Raw genomic sequence first — 22,687 nt, 5'->3', positions numbered from 1 at the left:
GAATGAGTCACTAGAACAGATCAGCTCTAGGGAAACCCTGGTCTCATGACCCCAGGTTGCTCGGGCTGAAGACTTGCCTCCTGGCCTCCTCACTCATCTTCCTCCTGTTCCTCACTCAAACACAGGCCACCCAAGGACCCCCGGCTTCTCAGGAGGGACGGGGAACACAGCACTGCAGGGTTACCAAACACGAGGGGCTGGCTCCTGGGGCTCAGCATCTCAGAGTCTGACTCGCTGGACTCCGTCCCACTGCTGGTGGAGCCCTCGGTCACTTGCAGAGGTGCCAGTTGCCCCGCTATGCCACTGGCACACACCGACTGCATGGCAGGGACCTTGGAGGCTGCACCCACGGGGGTGGTGCCATTAGCCAGCCTTCTACCCTCGGGAGCAGCTGCACTGGCTTGCCCCCCCTTCCCACGGCCACCAAGCCCATCCATGGCCTCCGGGGTAAACGCTACCTGGCTAAGGATGAGTGGATCTGTCTCTGACTTATTATATCTACCAGGAAGATTCCGCAAGTATGGCTTTGGCGAGGTGGGGGAACAGCGTTCATAAGGCGGACCCTGGCCCGGGAGAGGGTCTTCCCCCATACTCCCCTCTCTACGGTCATGTCCATTTTCAGAAACATAGCCTTGAGACCCAGTTCTGTCCCAACTCATATTTGGACTTGAACTTCTGCTGCTGGGAGACAATGGGGTGGCCAGGGGGCTGTGACCAGCAGAGCCCTTGAACATTTCATCTATGAGAGAGCTATGCCTTGGGAGTCGAGGGCTCCCGCTCATATCAAAGGTTATGTCTGCTGAATCGTCATCAAGGAATTCTCTGGAAGGAGGCCGGGAGGACTTTGCAGAGTGCGGGGAAGCCCTACGCCTAGCCTCTCTTGGCCCCTCGTCCCTGGACAGCAGATAGACACCGCTGGTCAGATCACCCTCATAATTGTCATTTGTTTGGGACCGGGACCGGGACCGGGACGCTTGTTCTCTAAGAAGGTCGTATTCACTATCTACGTCACTGCAGTCAATGAAAGGAATGGAAGTACTGCTGCCTCTGGCAGCCCGGGATGCTGGACCTGTGCTTGGCTGCGGGGGCTGAGGTTTACTCTGCTGGGTCCTATCCTTAACGACCTCCTCCTCTTCCTCTGTGGGCGCCGAGGCGGCTCCGTCCACCTGCTTGTTACCCGCGGGGCTTCTCGGCGCAGGGCTCGGGCGCGACCCCGGCTCCCCGGGGGAAACCTTCGGTTCCTTTCCTTGCTGGCAGCTCTGGCCCGCTGGAGATTCGGCACCTTCTCCAAATGTAAGGCTGGCGCTCTGCTGAGACTGGGCGGGGTGGGGAAAAAGGTGCAGAGAGATGGAGAAGAGGGAGACTGTTACTCCAAGGCTGAAAACAGAAGAGTCAGGGCCTCCCGGAAGAACACCCGAGGCCTCTGCAGCGGGAGGACTGCCCCAAAGCGCTCTGACATAACAGCAGTCAGGGAAGCACATCTGGGCGTGATCCAGAAGGTTCCTTCTGGGCGTGGCGGCTGACAGCACTGTTCCTGGCAGCACAAGCCAGGCCCGGTCTCTGCTTTCCAGGGCCCACCGACTCATGCTGGGGTTTGCTCTTCTTTTCTTTTTTTTGGACGGGTAGACAGGGTCTTACTCTGTCACCTAGGCTGGAGTGCAGTGGTGCAATCACAGCTCACAGAGGCCTCAACCTCTTGGGCTCAAGCAATCCTCCCAAGTAGCTGGGACCACAGTCCTGCGCCATCATGTCCGGCTAATTAAAAACAATTTTTTTTGTAGAGATAGGGTCTCCCTGTGTTGTCCAGGCTGGTCTTGAACTCCTGGGGTCAAGCGATCCTCCTACCTCAGCCTCCCAAGTGGCTGGGACCACAGGCATGTGCCACCACACCCGGTTAATTTTTAAATTTTTTTATAGAGACAGGGGTCTCCCTATGTTGCCCAGGCTGGTCTTGAACTCCAGGGTCAAGTGATCCTCCCGCCTTGACCTCCCAAAGTGCTGGGATTACAGGTGCCAGCCACCACGCCCGGCTCATACTGGGCTTGTAAAGCTTCTATGGAACAAGACAGCCCTTCCAGCCCACAGGGGGTCTCCAGGGAAGGGTGGGCAGGCACATCAGGGACCCCTGAAGGCAAGCTGACACAGTCATCAGAAAAACGACAAAGGACACTTATACTTCTCAGGGCGGCCTGGATGGGGAAAGGGGTTTTTTTGGATGCACACGACGAAACCTCCTTCATATTCTTCCCCAAGTTTCTTTTCTCTTCTAGAGAAGGCCCTGAAAACTTACTCAGAGACCAACTCCAGGGAAAACGAGCTTTTGCCACCCTCAGAGCAAGAGTGATAATGTCTCTTACTGCCAATTGTGGTCACTGCCCCGTAATACGAGCTCTGGGAACTCGCCCGCCAGTTCTGTGCCAGCAAAGGCTTCTGGCCTTGGCACCAGGCAGGAGCTACCCATTGGTTACAAAGCGGGTCCTCATCTCTTCCCACGTGGACCCATTCAGCTGGAGAGCTGGTCTCAGCTCTGCCTACTGCAGCGATGGTTCCGCTGCTGAGCTGAGTTCTCAGTGGCTTAGGGTGCCGCATGGGAGATCAGAAGGCAGCTGAAAACACAACGCGCTCCAGGGTCTCTGAGCTCAGGCTGCGGGCACATGGCACAAAGCCTATGTCTGGTCAAAGCCAAGGCCCCTAATCAGATTCTCATCTGCTAAAAACCCCAAAGGAAAGGACGGAGAACCAGAAAGCCCACTATGAAGCCCAGGGCTCCGTGGAGGAAGTGTGGGGAAGAGCAGAGTTATCAGAGGACAGCGCCGTCACTGACCTGCTCCGGCACTTCCGAATTCAGTTCTGTGGGCTGTGAAGCAAGGCTCCGGACAGAATGAATCTTGCTGTGCTTCCTGGGAAAAATCACACAAGATCATTAATGTTAGGTGAGGTTTTTGTTTCTTTTTTCTTTGTTTTAAATGAAACAAAGGTCCTTTTGTTGGACGCATCAGTGCCTTCCTCAATAATGATGGTACCCAGCGCCGCCTTTACAAACGCTACTTGGAAACAGACACGCACTCATCCTTTGATAGCACTTGCATGGCCCAAGGGTTATTTACATCTTGGAGAAGTTCTCAGAAGCCCTTGTGGCAGTTCTCACGGTGCAGCCGGTGAAGAAACATTTAGCAACTGAGCAGGACCTTTCTAGTTAAGGGGAAAGTCACAGAGAAGGGAGGACGTGGCTGGGCCCTTCCATGCTCTGAATGGCCAGCAATGGTCTAACAATACGAAATCAATGCATGTACTTTAGGTAATTATTTTCTAGATCAGTTCTATAACAGAGGCAATTATCACTCATCCGCTCACTCTATCAAAGTGGTAAGTTCAGAGGAAAAGGCCTGCCCTCAATAGCAGAAGGAACTGACTTTAACAGCATCTCGACACGTCTCTTTCATCTCTTCTCTCTCAGTCCGCCTATTCCCCTTTTCCCTATCAAACAGGCACCCAAATGCTCAGGTCCTGAAATTTTATAGATTCTATTCCCAGATACATCCAGCTCTTCTTCAAAATACTCCAGGTTAGCACAGAAAAGCTCTAGAGATCCACAGTCTGAAACAGAGAACTAGGCTACTTCTTACATGGTCTTCAAATACTAAGCATTGACTGTCTAAGAAAATGATGGGATTCATCTCCAGACATGCCTGCAAAAAAACCTCCTGAACGTGACATTTCTGGAGACAGGGCATGAGAAAGCATCACAGAGTTGCGGTAGAAGGAAGACGCAGGGATGGCCACAGAAGCAGGTTTATTTCAGCAAAATCAAAACGAAACACTAAAATAACCTGGATGGTTCTCAATAGGGAATCAGAGAAATACAGTGCAGTATCTTCATACTACTTACTGTGTGGCACTTAAAACAGATCTCAAAAAAAAAGTAGTATTAAAAAAGCAAGATGAAGAATTATATACGAGAGTACTAATATGAATGAAAAGAACACACTCAGAGCAATTCCTTTTTTTGGGACAGGATCTCGCTCTGTGGCCCAGAGCTGGAGGGCAGTGGCACAATCTTGGCTCACTGCAGCCTTGACCTCCCAGGCTCAAGCAATCATCCTACCTCAGCCTCCCAAGAAACTGAGACCACAGGCGTGCACCACCACATCCACCTAATTTTTTTCTTGTTTTTTTTTTTTTTTTAGGTAGAGATGAGGCTTTGTCATGTTACCCACGCTGGTCTCAAACTCCTGAGCTCAAGTGATCCATCCACTTCGGCATCCCAAAGTGCTGGGATTACAGGCATATGCCACAGTGCCCGGCCTCCACAGCAATTCCACACACTCTGCTGGGATGCAGTAATATGCATATAGAAAGAAGCCGAAATGTGGCAGCTGCCTCTGAGGAGGGGAGAAGGGAAATTACCAGAGCTGGTGGTTCAAGGGGTTTTGCCATGTCTGTAACAAGAGCTGCAAATAAAAGAAGAAGAAAAAACAACCCCAGAAATAAATGTGTCCGGCTGTTAATGGCTGTTAATTCTAAGTAGTAGGAATCTGGGTGTTTGCTGACTTCTCTGTACTTTATTATAATTTTTTAAATGTATGAAAATGAAAAAGACCCTACCTGCACTAACTAGTGCTTGAGGCCCCATGCTTTGCTCCTTTACCCTCCTCAGGTTCTGCTGCTCCGTCCTGGAGCACTGGGCTCGGGAGCTGGCTGGCCAGAAGCTGCTTAGCAGCTGTGAGACCTGGGCTACTTATTTACCTGCTGGGGACTCAGTGTCTCCATCTTTACAAAGGGAATAAAAGAACACTGACGTCACACAGCTGAGGTGAAGACTCAATGAGTTCACACAGGCCTAGTGCTTGGAACAGCCTGGCACACACGAAGGGCTGTAAGTGTTTGATAACAACAACGACGACAGTAATAAATCCTGTTTCTGGCTGGGCATGGTGGCTCTTGCCCGTAATCCCAGCACTTTGGGAGGCCAAGGCGGGAAGATGGCTTGAGTCCAAGAGTTTGAGACCAGCCCTGGCAACATAGGGAGACCTCATCTCTACAAAACATTAGCTACAAGTGGTGGTGGGCACCTGTGGTCCCAGCTACTCAGGAGGCTGAGGTGAGAGGACTGATCGAGTCCCAGAGGCTAAGGCTGCAGTGGGCTGTGATCACAGTGCTGCACTCTAGCCTGGGTGACAGAGTGAGACCCTGTTTCGAGGAAAAAAAAAAATCCTGTTTCTGCTTATCCAGATTTACTTAATTAAAAAGTTCATAGACATACTTTCAGTACAAATCCCAAAATATTGAAGGACTCACCATTGAGCTAGTTTTTATGACACTTCATTCCCTGCGGTGACATCCTGAGCCCTTCTCTCCTTCCCCTTACTAATGTCCTCTCCCACCTCCCCTGGTCCTCTCGTCTGTATCTCATCCCACTCTCCAGGGCATGTCTCTGGGCAATAAAACCTTCATCTCTAACGCTGGACTTGCTGAGGGTGACTGAGACTGTCATTTACAACTCAAGGGACACCAAGTCTGAAGTCTGGGTGAAGACATATTTAGCAGCAACAAACATTACCTGGCAAGTCTGAGCCTTCTCAGACTAGAAGCAGCATCAAAGCTTCTCTTACCTTTCAAACTGCACCTTCTTATGTCCTCCTTCTTTAACATAGTCGAGAACCTGCTTCTGAGTCCGACCACTGAAACAGAGACCACAACAGGGAAGGGGAGAAATACCAAGATATTCTCATTTAAACACGCAAATGATGCTTCAGAGGCGTCACTTTCCCTCCTTCCCTAACTGGGAGAGATGCAGGATTTCTCGGCTAGCCAGGACTAAAAGCAATCCTAACAGACTCTGTATTTTTGGGTCCATTCAGTCTCTTGATATTTTCCTTGAATATACAGAAAAAATGTTCAGTTAACTAAGCCCACTTGATAACTGTGTTTGGTTACTAAGCAACCATCCCAAGAACGTGTACCTTTCATGAAGGCAGGGATCATTGGGCTCAGAGCCTGGAACAGTGTTTGACACATGGCAGACAATGATTTGTTAAAAATGAATGGAAAAGTTAACCAATAACGTGCAAGTCCACATATGCTATGAAGCAACACCAAATGTTAATAAGATATTTGTACCTCTACAGAGAGAGGAAATCCTTGAGACTCCCGCTAGGCGTTTACCAGGACTGGGTGGCTTTGCCTAGTGCCTCTCTGCTGCTCAAACAGAGCTCACTGGGATTACGACACAAGCGCCCCCACTTGGTCACAGCTCCCGGAGGCCAATGAGCGTTCACCTCCCCTACCTGCTGTGTGTCACAGCGGCTGTGAGAGGCAGGAGGAAAAACATGCACCCAGTAAATGGAGGCACGAAGTGGCGACCTCACCTGAACCGAAATGATGACCCCCGGCTAAAGAGGACGGGCTTGGGCTTTGGTTTGGGCTCTTCAAAAAGTCTAAAGAAGGCATGATGTTCAACGCAGATTTTCCAGAAGGACTTGCAGAAATCCCGACTGGCCATCAGGAATTCCAAGGTATCCTGGTACGCACTCTAAAAAGGGAAAATACAATGTTGGTTTTTTCCATTACCCACAGATACGTCACTGAAACAGGAGAAAATGGGCAGAAGATAGCTTTGTCCAATAAAGTTTTCGCTGTGTATTTTATTATAGCATGACCATCAATGCAAAGACTTACTAAACTCTAGTTATTCTTAAGGACAAGATGCAGTCCCTAGTCCATCATTTTCTGCCGCAGAGAATCTCTTAGATGAGTAACAGAAACAGCCACGTGGCTTCAATGGAAGGGACACCATCTTTTGACAGATTTCATGTACAAATTATGTTTATTTTGCTTACGTTTCCTTGAAAAACAAAACCCAAATACTGGAAGTCCCTTCCTGCCTCCTTAAAATCACTGAAATGCAACGTTCATCCTCTTCCTCACACTTCGTGTCAACATTGGCTCTTACGTGGTTTCTCTGTAAAGTCCCCATGGCTCCAGGCTCCAGGCCACCCCAGAAACTACACAGAAAATGACATTTTTTTTTTTTTTCTGGAGCACAAAAGTATCACTCTCGGCTGAAAAAAATCATGCCCTTTGATTCTGGAAAGGGGATGTAGAAATTGCCTGCTCCCAGTTGAAGTGGCCATATTATATAAATCAAAGTTACTACCGTCCTTAGCATTCCCAGCAGTTCCAACTATTTTGGGGGATCTCACAGTTATGGGTGGATCCAACTTACAAACAAGCTGTGATGCAGTGCTTTATTTATAAGGCAGCTTTTTGGAATCCAGTGAGTTTTTCCATGGAAAACCATTTAAAATGGGTAAATGCTTCCCAGGTTGGGCCACGAAAGCCTGCTGAACGCAGATTGTACCTAAACTATAAGCCCGATTGCCATTTATCATCTTCTCTGCCATGGGAAAAAACTCTACATGCTGGTTGGGGACAGACGCCCAGGGCACATAACCCACCTCCTCCGTCACCATTTCCGGCAGACAAAGAAGAGGTTGCTCCTCCCTTCCCGTCCCAGTCCTGGCGTGGGTCACAGCGATAGGTGTGTTGTGGGAAGTAAGTGGGGAAGGGAACCTAATTAGCCCATGCAAATGAGTTCCACTGGGGGCTCAGGGCCTCCGGCAGGGATTGGGGAAGTCAGTCTATGCCTGGGGTAGGGCAGGATACTGAATGGGGTCTCCAGGTGTAGCCTGGGGCTGGATGCGCAGCAACAGCACAGCCCAGGTTGTTTGTCAGGAGGGGCTGCCTGGATTTGTGCAGGGAAATGACCGTCTCCCCAGGTACACATTCGTGTACCTCCTTTACGCTCTCTGTTTACCAATGATGGCAGCCCTGGAGTTACCGACCATTTGGATACATCTGTCCTGGAGATGCTCGGCGTTCATGTGGACCAAAGCACCTGGGTGGCACTGGCCACAGGTTCAGTGGAAGCCCTGCCAAGTGCAGACCTCCACCCTTTGCAGGACACATGCCATCCCATGGCTCAATGGGTCTCCTGTCCCACCGAGACCACTTACATTGGCATCTGGCCGGAGCTTGATGAGAAAGCGTTTCCTCTTGAAGCTCAGCTTCCGCACCTTGGCCCAGTTGAAGGCATTGATCTTAGTGAAACCCTAAAAGAAAGACAGTAGCAGTGAGCCAGGAAATGCATAACAAGCAACTTACAAGTTGGTCTGCTTTGCTTATGGGAGCTAAAGGAAGAGGGCTGGCAGGAGATTGCTCAGTAGAGATGCCTTTTGCAGAGAACTCACAGGATCTGTGGCTATCGGATGATACCTGTTCCTGGATCATTATTTCTCACTAATTATAGGATTTTGGCATTCAAACTAAGTCTACCTCTAGGGAGAGAGGAAACTAGCCAAGGTAATGATGAGAAGAAAGATAAATAGAAATAAAAACCATGACAACCACCACAATCATTAGCTGCCAGGACTCATGAAGTGCCAGGTACCATCCTGAGGGCTTTATACAGCGTATCTTAACAACCCTTATATGATAAAATCCAGCAAGATGGATTTATTATTTTCATTTTATAGACATGGAAACTGCAACATGGATATATTCTAATTTGCCGCAAATGACACATTTAATGCGGCAGAAAGAGACTTCCAAGCACACGCCTTCCTGGCAGCTATGGTTGACATTCAGCAGGTTTGCAATCAACTCCCTGCTTCATCTACGCTGGTCTGGCTCCTGGGCCCATCCCAGCTTCCAATAGCACCGGCAGAACTGAGGATGGGAGGCCAGGCCTGCCGTGTGTCTTCAAGGCCAGCACGGTCTCCGGGTGGGGCTCACACATCCTCATCGTGTGTGGCAGCCAGGTAGTCACTGTCTCCAACCAAGGTGGAGAAACAATGGGGAGCTGCTGGATACCAACTCCCGTCTGCCCAGTCTCAGCTGAAATTAGAATTCCTCTGGAGCCCAATGGAACACCAGGCCTGTTCATTCAGCGTGGCAAGAATGAAGCAATGAGGCACTGGCAAGAAGGTGGGTTCCAAGACACAGGCTTTGTAGGTGACTACATTACCCAGGTATTCCCAGTACTTAGGGTTGTGTCAAACACAATCAAAGCACATTAATTCAATTGTTAGACACTTCTTTTCCTTCTTAATACTTTTTAGAAGTGGTTCAGGGTTATGATTTGAAATTTAATGATAGTACTGAAAACTCCACTTGGCTTTATTGTTTTCCTTTTTTGAGACAGTCTTGCTCTGTCACCCAGGCTGGAGTGCAGTGGTGCGATCTTGGCTTACTGCAACCTTCGCTTCCCAAATTCAAGTGATTCTTCTGCCTCAGCCCCCCAAGTAGTTGGGATTACAGGTGCATACCATCACGCCCAGCTAATTTTTGTATTTTTAGTAGAGACGTGGTTTCACCGTGTTGGCCAGGCTGGTCTCGAACTCCTGACCTCAGGTGATCCACCTGTCTCGGTCTCCCAAAGTGCTGGGATTACAGGCGTGAGCCACCGCACCCAGCCTATTGTTGTTTCTGTTATCAGGTACTCAGAGGCTATGCATGCAGGTCAAAAACTGTCGAGAAAAAATTCGCCTTGACTACCACACTGCTCTCACAATGTCACTCCCTACCACCTGGTAGGAAGCCGGCTTAACTCCTCTTGGGATGTGATTCTGTAATAATTATGCTGTCAAAAACTTCTGGTGCATGAACACAGAATCACTGCAACTCTTTTGATAAAAGATGAGGGGGAAATATACGCAAACCTGGAAGAGCTCAAAAAAGGGTTTTAGGTCCTGAACATATTTACAACTTCATAACTGGGTGAAATCTGATCCCATTTCATGACAAAGGCAGGTGCTTTCTCTATATCCATTTGAAACTAAAAGCACAGGTTACCCGCTTGTGTTGAAAAGGAATGTACTGAACCGTCTTTTGGGGGTGAATATGTTCATTCTGCTGGTTTTGTTGGGAATTTTACAGGATATACACATATATAATAAAATCCTACTGAACTATGCACTTCAAGTGTGTGCACTTTATTGTACATCAGCAATACTTCAATAAGGCTATTAAGAGAGAAGCAATGATCAATGAAACAGTCCAATAGCAGAATGATCAACAGAGCACACCTTTTAGAGTGCAGAGAATCACTATGTCCTTAAGTAGAATACACGTAAGAATTCAAGTGCAGTATGTGTTTTGCTACAAAATTGCAAGAATGTGGCTTTTATGAATTTATAAAACTGCTATATCTTAACACTCTTTAAGTATATCTGAAGTCCCAACCAAATAAGCTGGCTCAACCCAAACTGGGTTTGGGGGAAAAAAAAAAAGGATCACATTACAGCAAAGTATCATCTGTAAGTGTGAAAAAGGTGTTTATTCGGGGACCTAAAGTCTCGATTCCATTACACTGTGTTCTAAGTGTAGGTCCATGGAGAGCTACATGTTTCTGTGATGCTACAAAGTCAATAAAACCAAACAAATCTGTAATATGGATTCCCCAAACAGGGCAAAGGTAAGTGAAATAGAATCTGGGAGCTGAGGGCCTGGGAAACAGAAAGCCTGAGATGAGGTTAATTTTTCTTTGTTCGCCGCAAAATAAAAATCAGAGGTCTTGGCCCACTGAGTATGAATCAGAGTTGAAGGGCCACCTCTTCTCTCTCTATCACCAAGGGAACCGGGCCGTGTTCTCAAGGCTCTCACCTGAAACACTAGAATTCCCGTGTTGGCAACGGCCAGATTGATCTTCGTGCCTTCCCTGTCCTTGGCCGGGTGCAACCGGATTCCATACATCTCGAGCCGACGGGCAATCTCTAGGAGCTGGAAATCTGATTCTGCTGGTGTTTGTCCACTGACAAAACAAAAATTAAAGAGAAAGGCCAGGAGATTTGAATTCCCTGTGTCTGTTAATTGGAGATTAAGAAGCTTCTCTTGGGAAATAAAAAGACATTTCATCACAAACACTGGGGCTACCCGATCAGATGACACTCAACCTCCCATTCACTGTAACCCAAAGTCTAGCAGCTAGGACAAAAGGTCCATTGCTCTTGGAACATAAAACCCCAAAAGTCTCCAGACTCAGCCAGTTTTGTTTTGTTTTGTTTTGAGAGGGGGGGAATCTCAAAGAGTTTCCTTTAAGGTCATATAAAAGCAAAACACCACTGTGTTAAAACAAGATTTTAGTTGCTTTCAATAATCTAAACCTGCAAAAAAAAGTTCAAGAGAACACTTTTCATATGGCCATCAGGCTCCAATGTTTCCTTAAAACAACAACGAAAAGCACCATGAGTCCTCTGAAAATGGTTTATTAATCCAAACAAAAACAAAAATGGAGATGCTAAAAAGGTTCTGGATTTTTATGATACTCTGACCTTGTCCCAAGGTAACCATGTCTCTTTCCCAATTTCTCATTAGGATGATAACTGGATGGTCCTTTGCTCTTACTTTCTCTTTGGTTCCAAAGCCTGGGCATCCCTAAGCTCCAGGCTTCAGTGCACCGGCGACCTGTGCTTCTGAGAGCCCAGGATGAATCGGCACATCCCAGTGAGCCTCTGTGATCTTTTTCCGTCACCCTTAGTGTTTTTCTCCACAACAGTTTCTGTGGGGGGTGGCTGGGATGTACACCCATGTAGGTTGGAGGCAGAGAGAACCGGCTCAGAGGGAATATGGAGCCAAGAATGAGACTTACATGTGGTTATGGTGAAATTCCACGATTTTGTCCTCTAGTGCGTCTTGCTGAGGTATGTATTTATTTTTTGCTAAGTGCTCTCTGTCCAAGGCTTCATCAAAATCCCCAATCTCAGCTAAGAGAAACAGAAAGAAGAACAGGTCACGTAGGAAGGACACTTCCCAGTCTGTCAATATTCCCCAGCTAGCCCAACAGAAGCTAGCAGACGACATAAGGTGAGTTCAGTTGGTGGGGAACATCAGAAGGGTTAGATCCCAGAAACGGGATGCGAGGATACATTTATCAATTGTGGTGACGTGAGAAGACAGTTTTCACTCCTCCTCATCTCTTAACAGTCGGAAAGAAGCTTCAAGGCCAGGCGCAGTAGCTCACCTCTGTAATCTCAGCACTTTGGAAGTTCAGGGCGGGCGGATCACTTGAGGTCAGGAGTTCGAGATCAGCCTGGGCAACATGGCAAAACCTCATCTCCACCGAAAATACAAACATTAGCTGGGCGTGGTGGCGGGCACCTGTAATCCCAGCTCCTGGGGAGGCTGAGGCAGAAGAATCGCTTGAACCTGGGAGGTACAGGTTGCAGTGAGCCGAGATCACGCCACTGCACGGCAGCCTGGGCGACACAGCAAGACTCCGTGTCCAAAAAAAAAAAAACCTCAGAATCATCCATCTTCAGCCATACCTGCCCCCGGTTTTTCTTTTCTCCCCATCCGCCTGGCAGTAAATTCTACACATGTGGGTGGTAACCGTATGACCTCCTAACAAGCCCTAAAGCTTCAGGACTTTGTAAAAATCAAAGTGAAACTTATATATTAGCAATGACTAGTGCAAAACCCAAATGCTTTATCATGTAGAGAAAGGAGGATTGTCAGTGGGTGCAAAGGTAGATAATCTAACGCTTAAAAAATTATAAGAGTTTATTGAACTTTTCGCAGTCTTGTCAGAAATAACAGATCAGATTGCAAAGTCTTACACGTTTTTATCTATGAGAAATATGATTCTCACAAAACCTTGTTTTCTCGCATAACCTCAAGACAGTCCTCAATACTGCTGGAATGTGGAAAGGAAAGGATAGATAGAGCTTTAAAATCAGACTTGCGCCTTAACAACACTAGCTCAAGGTCAGTGTACACCCACTGTTACACCTCTGAGACAGTACACCTTTTTCTTTGTATCACATATACTGTAAAACAAGCTTAATAAAAAATAGCCTAATGACCTGAGCCCAGCTGTTTCGATAAAAACCAAGGGAACTGTTGCTATGAAACTCACCTTTCATTCTGTCACATGAAGCAGCTTGTCACACCTAGGGCAATGCACTCCAATAATCAAGCAGGACATGGCCTGGGTGTTGTCATCAATCACACCCACTGAGGATATCTATTCTGCACAAAGCCATGCCACCACACCTGGCAGCAGCTGGGGCACTGGAAGAACCCCTCCCTTGCTTGCTTCCTCATCATCCGAAAGACCAACAACACTATTTCCTAACTGCCTTTTCTGGACTGATTTCTCTCTTCCTAAATAGAGTAAAATTGCCACCCTCCATCACAGAAAATGGCACAGAAATGGGGGCATGCCTGGTCATACTGCCATCATTATCTGTCGCCTTGACAATAGAGGGCCTGGCTTCTCTGCAATTCCTTCTATCTGGTCCCAAGGAAATGCAGTTGATGCTCATTATTCGAGGCAGTTATGATCTATAAGGTTACCATAAACACTGAATTAGCCATTCCTGAATCATTTCTCCTAGGGGAAATATGGGGTGAGTTTCCTCCAGTAGTCTTGGAACAACATTTCAGTTAACTGGCCGTGTCTTATGTGTGTTTCTGTTGAAAGCCATCTTAAATACACATTGTCAATTTCTTCACACTGAGCTCATGGCCAAAAGCAGCTGAACTCATGCCTGAATGCCGCTTACCTAACACACATTTGCTCTATCAGGCAGATGGCGCTGCACGCGGGAACACAAGACGGACAGCGCTTCCGCACAACGCCTGGGGACTGTTTAAACAGTGAAATCACCAACAGTACACACAAAAATGCAAGAAGTGTGGCACTAAATAGACCATAAAAAGGATACTTATTAACAGTGCGAGAAAAAAACCAGAAGGCAGAGCTTTGCCTCATTTGACCTCCACTAGGAATGCACATCAGGTGACTACCATTTTTCACCATCCTGGGCATATCCACAAATGACCGTGAAAGCACATGAGTGTTCATTTGGGGGTTACAAGTAAATAAGCAAATCTGCAAAGACAGAATCTGAGAATAATGAGCTTTGACTGTCTATGGAGGAATTCCTTAAATCCGAAATGTCCTGTGAGTTTTATGTTTGGGCTTCTTAATTCCTATGATTCTCAGAACACACTCTTTCCCATCATTCCATATAGAGATGGCCAAATGGTCCAGTTTTTCCTATGGCATCGGGGTGGGGACACCTAATTCTCTTTTCTTCTGGGTCGCTTGTCTTTTCTTGCCCTCCTGTCACTCCACAGTGACGTGACTATGAAACTTATTCGCTCCTCACATCTCTCCTCTTTGAAATATGGAAATAGGCTGCTCCTTAAATTTCTGGAATTTGAAAACAGACACATACTCAAGATCTGACTTCCTTTTATTTTTTTTCTGAGACGGGGTCTTGCTCTGTCACCCAGGCTGGGGTGCGGTGGAGCGATCATGGCTCACTGCAGCCTTGACTTCTGGGTTCAAGTGACCCTCCCATCTCAGCTTCTCAGGTACGTGGGACTACTGCCACATACCACCACACCTGGCTAATTTTTTTTGTTTGTTTTTTTTTGGGTAGAGACAGGCTCTCACTATGTTGCCCAGGCTGGTCTTGAACTCTTGGCCTCAACCTAATTTTGTTTTTGTAGACATGAGGTCTTGCTATGTTGCCTAGGCTGGTCTCGAACTCCTGGCCTCAAGAGATCCTCCTGCCTGGGTCTCACAAAGCGCTGGGGTTACAGACATGAGCCACTGCGCCCAGCTGACTTCCTATTTTTTACACGTTTTATGCTGAAAATATCACATCAGCTTATGCATATACTACATTCCTTAGCAGTCTACTCAGCAAAATAATTAATAGGAAAAACAGCAGCAAACCCATATCCTGTGATTTTAATAAATGGATGGAACTTCCCCAGAGGACAGGCGTGGACAAACCCACCTTACCACGTGGAACCCTCAGAGCAGGGACCACACGACCTGCACAAACACAGCCCTGCCTCGCCTCCATGCTGCCCACGTGTGACCTTTACATCAGTGTCAACTAGTAGATGATTCTTCTCTTCATCAGTTTGTCCTTCTTAGTCAACCCACAGTAAATTAAAGAAAACTGAAAGTTCAAAATACTGCAGGGAAGATACAAGGCCAGTGACGGAGGAACAAATGAAAAAATACAGACTATCTTCAAGAGTCCATGTATTCAAGCGAAAGAAGGCAGGAAAATAAGACATCAGCTTGGGTGTACAGAGACGGACAAGATAAACATCAGCTTACCAGAGATAATTTTCCATTAACGGTAATATAGTTTCTGCCAAAGGGAGATGACTTGACCCCTTATACCTTACCAATAATCACCAATAATTGAAACCACGACACAATCCAGCGAAGATTCTATGAAATGCCTCCTTTCATGACTGAGTGCATGGGATGCTTTAAAAAATGCAGAAATGGGGCCTTACACATATCGTAAGATTTTAAGAATACTGTGTGTCTCATGACCGTATGTCGAATACCATGTAAACAGCAGGGGAACTTCTGAACCCATCCATTTGCCTTTCGAGAAGGGAAGATTCTTTGGGGATTTTGAGCCACTTGCTGGTTTCTGGGAGGGAAAATGGTATACTAGACTGAGACCACGGTTTTCTGGATGTCAGCAAATCTCTCCTCCCAGATATGCGAGTGAAATTCACTATTGTTAACAGATCTTTATTTTTTTAAGTCACTTTTTAAATTGACAAAATAAAAATGATACATATTGGTCAGGCATGGTGGCTCATGCCTATGAATCCCAGCACTTTGTGAGGCCAAGGTGGGAAGATGGCTTGAGCTCAGGAGTTTAAGACTGGCCTGGGCAACATAGTGAGACCTCAGCTCTACAAAAAAAAAAAAAAAAAAAAAAAAAAAAGACAGAAAGAAAAAATTAGCTAGACCTGATGGCACGCACCTATAGTGCCAGCTACTTGGGAGGCTGAGGCAGGAAGATTGCCTGATTCCAGGAGGTCGAGGCTGCAGTGAGCTGTGATTGACAGACTACATTCCAACCTGGGTGACAGAGACTCTGTCTAAAAACAAAAAAATTTTTTTGGTATATATTTATAGTGAACATCATCTTTTGATATATGTATACATTGTGAAATGGCTAAATTAAGCTAATATACGTATTACGGCATATATATATATATATATATATTTATATATATATTTGTGGTGAGAACACTTAAAATCTACTCCTCTTTTTTCTTTTTCCTTTTAGACAGAGTTTCACTCTGTCGCCCAGGCTGGAGGGCAGTGGGGTGTCTCCCAGGTTCAAGCGATTCTCCTGGCTCAGCCTTCCGAGTAGCTGGGACTACAGGCGCCCACCACCACCTCACCCAGCTAATTTTTGTATTTTTAGTAGACACAAGGTTTCATCATCTTGGCCAGGCTAGTCACTAACTCCTGACCTCAAGTGATCCGCTCACCTCGGCCTCCCAAAGTGCTGGGATTACTTACAGGCATGAGCCACCGCGCCTGGCCAAAATCTACTCTTTAGTGTAACAGATCTTTAAAGAAAAAAACATAGGAGGAAGGAAGTACACAACTAAATGGCATCAGGAATCTTTGAGTAAGGTCAATTTCTCTTCTGCTTACAAAATGCCAAGGGTCAGAGACATTTTATGAAGTTACCATTTCAAGAAGGAAGCTTCGTTTTAAAGTTTCATATTGTTTGGAAAAGGAGGATTGCAGGTGAATAAGGATAAAGGAAATTAATGTTTGCTGAGCACCTAGTATGTACTGGGTATGGCTGGCCCTCTGTATCTGTGGGTTCCATATTCATGGATTCAACCAACCATGGATTGAAAATACTTAAGAAAAAATACTGCATCTGTACCAAACGTCTAAGATATTTTTTTCTGTCATTATTCCCGAATAATGCAATGTAACCATATAGCATTTACAGTGCATTCATTATTATAAGTAACCGAGAGATGATTTACAGTCTATGGGAGGATATATGTAGGTTATATGCAAATATGACACCATTTCATTTTAGGGACGTGAGCATCCTCAGTTTTTGGTGTCCTTGGGAGGTCCTGCAGCCAATACCCCCTGGATACTAAAGGACAACTGTATATGCTACCATTTAATTTTTACAGCCTTATGAAAAACATTCTAGTATTCTCATGTTCCAAAAGAAATGGAGGCTGGGGGGTTAGTAACCTGCCAGGGTCACCAACCAATGAACAGAAATCAGGTCAGCCAGACTCAAAAGCCTCCTCTCCCTCCAAAGGTAAAAATTACGTTAAGTTCTGTGCTAAGGATTCCTCCCCCGTAAAATCAGGATAATGACAGACCTGATCTCGGGGGCTGTTAGGACAATTAAATGAGATGATATAAATACATATATATATAGTGCTGGCACATGGTCAGGCTTAATAAAGATACTTATTTTTTTTTCTTGCCCATGTCACTTTTTTCAAATTGGTAAGAAAACACCTATCTATTAAGTGATCATATTCAAAAAACAAGAAGATACGCATCATCTACTGAAACACCTTACTGTATTAGACTAAGGCAATTTTTTGACTACTAAGAGTGACACTTCCTATAAACCTTTGTAAATCTAGTTAACTAGGCACATATCAGGATAGGAGGGGACTGATTATATGAGACTAATTCATATACAGTGGAAATGTAAAAGGTGATATGATAACACAACTTTCCTTCATAGTAGTGCTTATACACTGAGCGTTATACTCACAATTACCTTTCCGAAACATAATGTGTATATTTTATTTCAAGTAATTTCTGCCTTGGTCAAGAGGGAAAACACACCCAGGTGGCTTGTCAGCAAGCCTTGAGATGAGCACAATCTGATTTATCCTTTGTCTGTATTAAGGCAAATTGAAACATCCGGGGTCCAGCTCCATTAACCCAGCATGAGTCTTGATTTACTGAATTCTGGAGAGCAAGAATCTCTAGAGAGAAGTGAAATCTGTGGCAGTATTATGTCTTAAGGCTACTATGCCGTATTCAATGATAAAGTTTAAATCCACGAAAAGGACAGAACAAGTTTAGTCTATTTGGCAAGCATCCATCCAAGCTTATTCTTTGAGACAACTGAAGTATCAACTGTGTACTAGTCCTTGAAGAAAGACAAACACCTGAACAGGAAGTACGAGGGTTAACATTTGGGGCTATGCATATTAAATGACATCAGGAGTATTGTTTTTCTCTTCCACCCGCAGGCCTTCATACGAACAGCAAAAATAACACAAAGATATTGACACTTTCTTTTTTGGTGGATATGATTCTTTTTCCCATCAATTGGATCACTGTGTAATTTCAAACATGATTTTCAAAGGAAACAAATAGAACTTACATTGCACAATGTGTGAAATCAAGAGAGCTGCGCTGGAGTCATTACACGTCAGCCTGCCTTGAGCCAAGTCCTGCTTCACCTGCAGCGCGAACAGGTACCTGCAAAGATCGACAGAGCTGGGCGTCAGGCAAAGAGGGCATGAGGTCTCTGGGAACCTGGCCTCACTGTGAGAGGCCAGGGAGAAGGTTGCAAACCCCAACCAGGAAGTCTGCATGGGCTGGAATGGATTCCAGCTGCCATTCACCACAGTGTAAGTATCTCCCTCCAAAATACAAAGAGACATATGCTACCATCTTTTCACAGTATGAATGGGGAGAGAGAGCCATAAAAATGTGAGACCATAACCTAGTATGCTATGTATTTTTGCAGGGTATAGGAAATATTTACCTTTTTTTTTTTCACAGAATCCTTCATCCATACTCTAACATGGTTCTATGGCTCAGACAATAACAGCAATTTATTATGATGAGTCAGAGGATTGCCAATGAAATGAGAAAAACAAGGGGGTGTCTTTTTGTGGTGTAACTACTTCCGTAAGACCCAGTTACCAGATTTGTAAAAATCCATTATCTTTTTTTTTTTTTTTTTTTTGAGACAAAGTCTTGCTCTGTCACCAGGCTGGAGTGCAGTGGCACAATCTTGGCTCACTGAAATCTCCACCTCCCGGGTTCAAGCAATTCTCCTGCCTAAGCCTCCTGAGTAGCTGGGATTACAGGCACACGCCACCATGCCCAGCTAATTTTTTGTATTTTTAGTAGAGACAGGGTTTCACCATGTTGGCCAGGATGGTCTCAATCTCTTGACCTCATGATCTGCCCACCTCGGCTTCCCAAAGTGCTGGGATCACAGGCATGACCTACTGCGCCCGGTCAATTCTTTTCTTTATATTATGGTATTAAGCATGTCAACATTTTTGGTGTGAGAGAAAAAAGATATTTGTAAATCAAAGACATTAAGTAAAAACTGTGCAATAGCAAACAGGCATATGAAAAGGTGCTCAACATCACTGATCATCAGAGAAATGCAAATCAAAATTACAATGAGATATCATCTCATCCCAGTTAAAATGGCTTATGTCCAAAAGACAGGCAATAACAAATGCTTGGATATGGCGGGAAAAAAAACCCTTATATACTATCAGAGGAAATGTAAATTAGCACAACCGTGATAAAGAACAGCGTGGAGGTTCCTGAAAAAACTAAAAATAGAGCTACCATATGACCCGGCAATCCCACTATTAGGTGTGTACCGAAAAGGAAGGAAAACAGTATGTCAAGAGAGACGTCTGCCCTCCCATGTTTACTGCAGCACCATTCACAACAGCCAAGATTTGGAAGAAACCTAAGTGTCCATCAACAGATGAACGGACAAAGAAAATGGGGTATGTATACACAGTGGATTACTATTCAGCCTTAAACAAGGAGATCTTGTCATCTGCAACAGCATGATTGGAACTGGAGGGCATTGTGTTAAGTGAAATAAGCCAGGCACAGAAAAACAAACTTCACATGTTCTCACTTATTTGTGGGAGCTAAAAGTTTAAACAATTGAACTCATGGAGCAGAAAGTAGAATGATGTTACCAGAGGCTGGTAAAGGTAGGGGGTGGGAGGGAATGGGGAGTTAATGGGTCCAAAAAAGTGAGATAGAATGAAGAAGATCTAATATTTGATAGCACAACAGGGGATTATAGTCAATAATAATTTATTATACTTTAAAAGTAATGAAAAGAGTATAATTGGACTGCTTGTAACACAAAGGATATATAAAGTCATAGATACCACCGCCCCCCGCCCCAGCACAACAACACAAAACCAAACCAAACCTGTACAATGTTATAATGGATGTGAAAATAATGATACAAACTGATTTTTAGAAATCTAGTTTACCTGCGGCCTGAGAACAGCGTCCTCTCAGTAGCACCCTTTGCAATCAGATTCTGTCCCTCATACAATTACCTGTTGGGGCCGCATGCTGTGGCTCCCAGCACTTTGGGAGGCCAAGGCGGGTGGATCACTTGAGGTCAGCAGTTCAAGACAAGCCAGGACAACATGGCAAAACCCCGTCTCTACTAAAAATACAAAAATTAGCTGGATGTGATGGCGCACCCCTGTAATCCCAGCTACTCGGGAGGCTGAGGCAGGAGAATCACTTGGACCTGGGAGGCGGAGGTTGCAGTGAGCTGAGATCGTGCCATTGCACTCCAGCCAGGGTGACAAGAGCAAAACTCCGTCTCAAAAAACAACAAAAATTAAAAAACAAAAACAAAAACAACAAAAAACAATTACCTGTTGGAAGGACAGAGAGATAGGGCCTTGGAGACATAGTAGATTCCAGGCAGATCAAAGCATCTCCTTATTTAAAATTGGTAACTCAAGGCAAAGAATTGAGTGTGTAAGCTGCGTGGCCAGAGGAAAGGGTGTTTCAGGACAGCCAAGAAGTTGAAGAAAGGTTTTACAGGTTTATCTCCCATAAAGTAAAATTTTGCCTCAAGTATTTGGCAAAAAATTGTAAGTGCCAATTTATAACATAGCAAGAATAATAGAATTAGAAAATCCTCATTCCACAAACTCTAAAGAAATTATTGATAAACCATTGATAATCCTCCAGCAAGGATTATCAATGGGTGAAAAAACCATGTAGGGGATTGGACATTCACATAGGGCAAAGGTAACACGACTTTACCTACAATGGAGTAATCAGAATGTCACCACCTGAATGCAATGAACAATCTCTAATCATTAATGAAATATGAAGCACACAACATCACTTATGACAGACTCCAGCCCAAATGTTCAACGGTGTCAGTCAAGCCCCAGAATCAATTTCCTGTCCTCTCCAAACTTCATATTGAGATTTCATCCTCAATGTTGGAGGTGGGACCCAATGAAAGGTGTTTGGGTCGTTGGGGTGGATCCCTTATGAATAGACTAATGCCCTCCCTTGGGGGTGAGTTCTCACTCTGTTACTTCCTGTGAGAGCTGGTTGTTACAAAAAGCCTAGCACCTCCCCGTTCTGCCCACGTCCTCTCCCACCATGTGATCTCTGCACATGCCGGCTCCCCTTTGCCTGCACCCATGAGTGGAAGCAGCCTGAGGCCCTCACCAGATGCCAATGCCCAATCTTGAACTTTTTAGCCATCCAGAATCATGAGCAAAATAAACTTTTTTGCTTTATAAATTACCCAGCCTCGGGTATTCCTATATAGCAGCATAAAATAGATTATGACTTCCAGTTTTGGAAAAATTCAAAGGATAGAGGAACAAGTTAAACAGCACCACAAGAAAGCTAGCAGGCAAATTCAGAAAGCAGGGTATTGTAGCTGGTCCAATTTCTTCAACAAGATGCTTTCATGAGGAAAAGAAAATGAGGGACTAACCTACATAGGTCTGGATGACATGTTAACTAGATGCAATATGTGGTCCTAGAGTGGATCTGTTTTTAATTGATTGATTAATTGACTGATTGAGACAGGGTCTTGCTCTGTTTTCCAGGCTGGAGTGCAGTGGTGCAATCACTGCTCACTGCAGCCTCAAGCAATCCTCCTGCCTCAGCCTCCTGAGTAGCTGTGACCACAGGTACACACCACTATACCCAGATATTTTTTAAAATTTTTTGTAGACACAGGTCTCCCTGTGTTGCCCAGGCTGGTCTCAAACTGCTAGGCTCAAGAGATCCTCCTGCCTCAGTCTTCCAAAGTGCTGGGATTACAGGCCTAAGCCACTGTGCCTAGCCAATCTTATTTTAGAATAAACAGATATAAAGGACAGTTAGGGGATAAATAGGGAAATTTGAATATGGCCAATGTATTAGATGAGATGAAAAGTACATATGCATGCATAGAAAAATTCAGAAAGGCTATCTTACTAATCTGATGGGCAATGGGAATGCAGTGTTTCTACTTTCTTAGTCTTATTCATATGTCTATTCTAACTTTCTACAATGTATATTTACTACTATAAAAATAATGAAAGGGTATTTTTGATTTTCAAAAGGGCCTTTAACAGTATTAGACACAGAGGTTTCCATAAGAATTAAATAAGATACATGGAAAACACTATTAGAACAAAAATATTCAATAAAAGTTGGCAGTTTTTAAAAATAAAAGAATAATCCATTTTAAGTCATTTAGGAAGTTTTATTATTAAGAACTAAAAAACCACAGCAGCAATTGTATAACCAGCAAAAAGCACCCTACAGACTACAGACCTACCAGTAGGCCTTTCTCTGACCTCCCTAATTTTATTCCTGTTCTCTTGCTCTACCCTTCTGTCTCTCCTCCCAACCCCCTTTCTCGCTCTGTCTCTGTGTGTGTGTGTGTGTGTGTGTGTGTGTGTGTGTGTGTGTGTGTGTGTGTGTGTGTGTGTATGTCTGTCTCTGAAAAGTCAAAGGAAGAAAAGCAGAGAATAGAAAACAATCTGAACCTCATATGGTAGGAGGGAATACAAACTATCATGC

At 45.1% G+C, this 22,687-nt stretch overlaps 1 protein-coding gene across 8 annotated transcripts in view; it reads right to left on the bottom strand.

Annotated features, from left to right (window-relative positions):
* Nucleotides 1-22,687, bottom strand: part of FARP1 (FERM, ARH/RhoGEF and pleckstrin domain protein 1) — a 303,757-nt gene that overhangs the window by 53,893 nt on the left and 227,177 nt on the right. For all 8 annotated transcript variants that reach the window (XM_045376837.2, XM_074021301.1, XM_065533409.2 and 5 more), the window contains 8 exons: nucleotides 18,231-18,328; nucleotides 11,648-11,762; nucleotides 10,663-10,810; nucleotides 8,016-8,111; nucleotides 6,369-6,532; nucleotides 5,613-5,681; nucleotides 2,825-2,900; nucleotides 1,070-1,316 (listed from right to left, as the gene is read on the bottom strand). In XM_045376837.2, the coding sequence (XP_045232772.2) occupies nucleotides 1,070-1,316; nucleotides 2,825-2,900; nucleotides 5,613-5,681; nucleotides 6,369-6,532; nucleotides 8,016-8,111; nucleotides 10,663-10,810; nucleotides 11,648-11,762; nucleotides 18,231-18,328 (1,013 nt within the window). The remainder of the gene's footprint in view (nucleotides 1-1,069; nucleotides 1,317-2,824; nucleotides 2,901-5,612; nucleotides 5,682-6,368; nucleotides 6,533-8,015; nucleotides 8,112-10,662; nucleotides 10,811-11,647; nucleotides 11,763-18,230; nucleotides 18,329-22,687) is intronic.

The sequence above is a fragment of the Macaca fascicularis genome, chromosome 17 (genome assembly GCF_037993035.2).
Source record: "Macaca fascicularis isolate 582-1 chromosome 17, T2T-MFA8v1.1".
NCBI lineage: Eukaryota > Metazoa > Chordata > Mammalia > Primates > Cercopithecidae > Macaca > Macaca fascicularis.
Note: the sequence above shows the minus strand (reverse complement) of the source record. Positions and strands in the feature narration are given on the sequence as shown.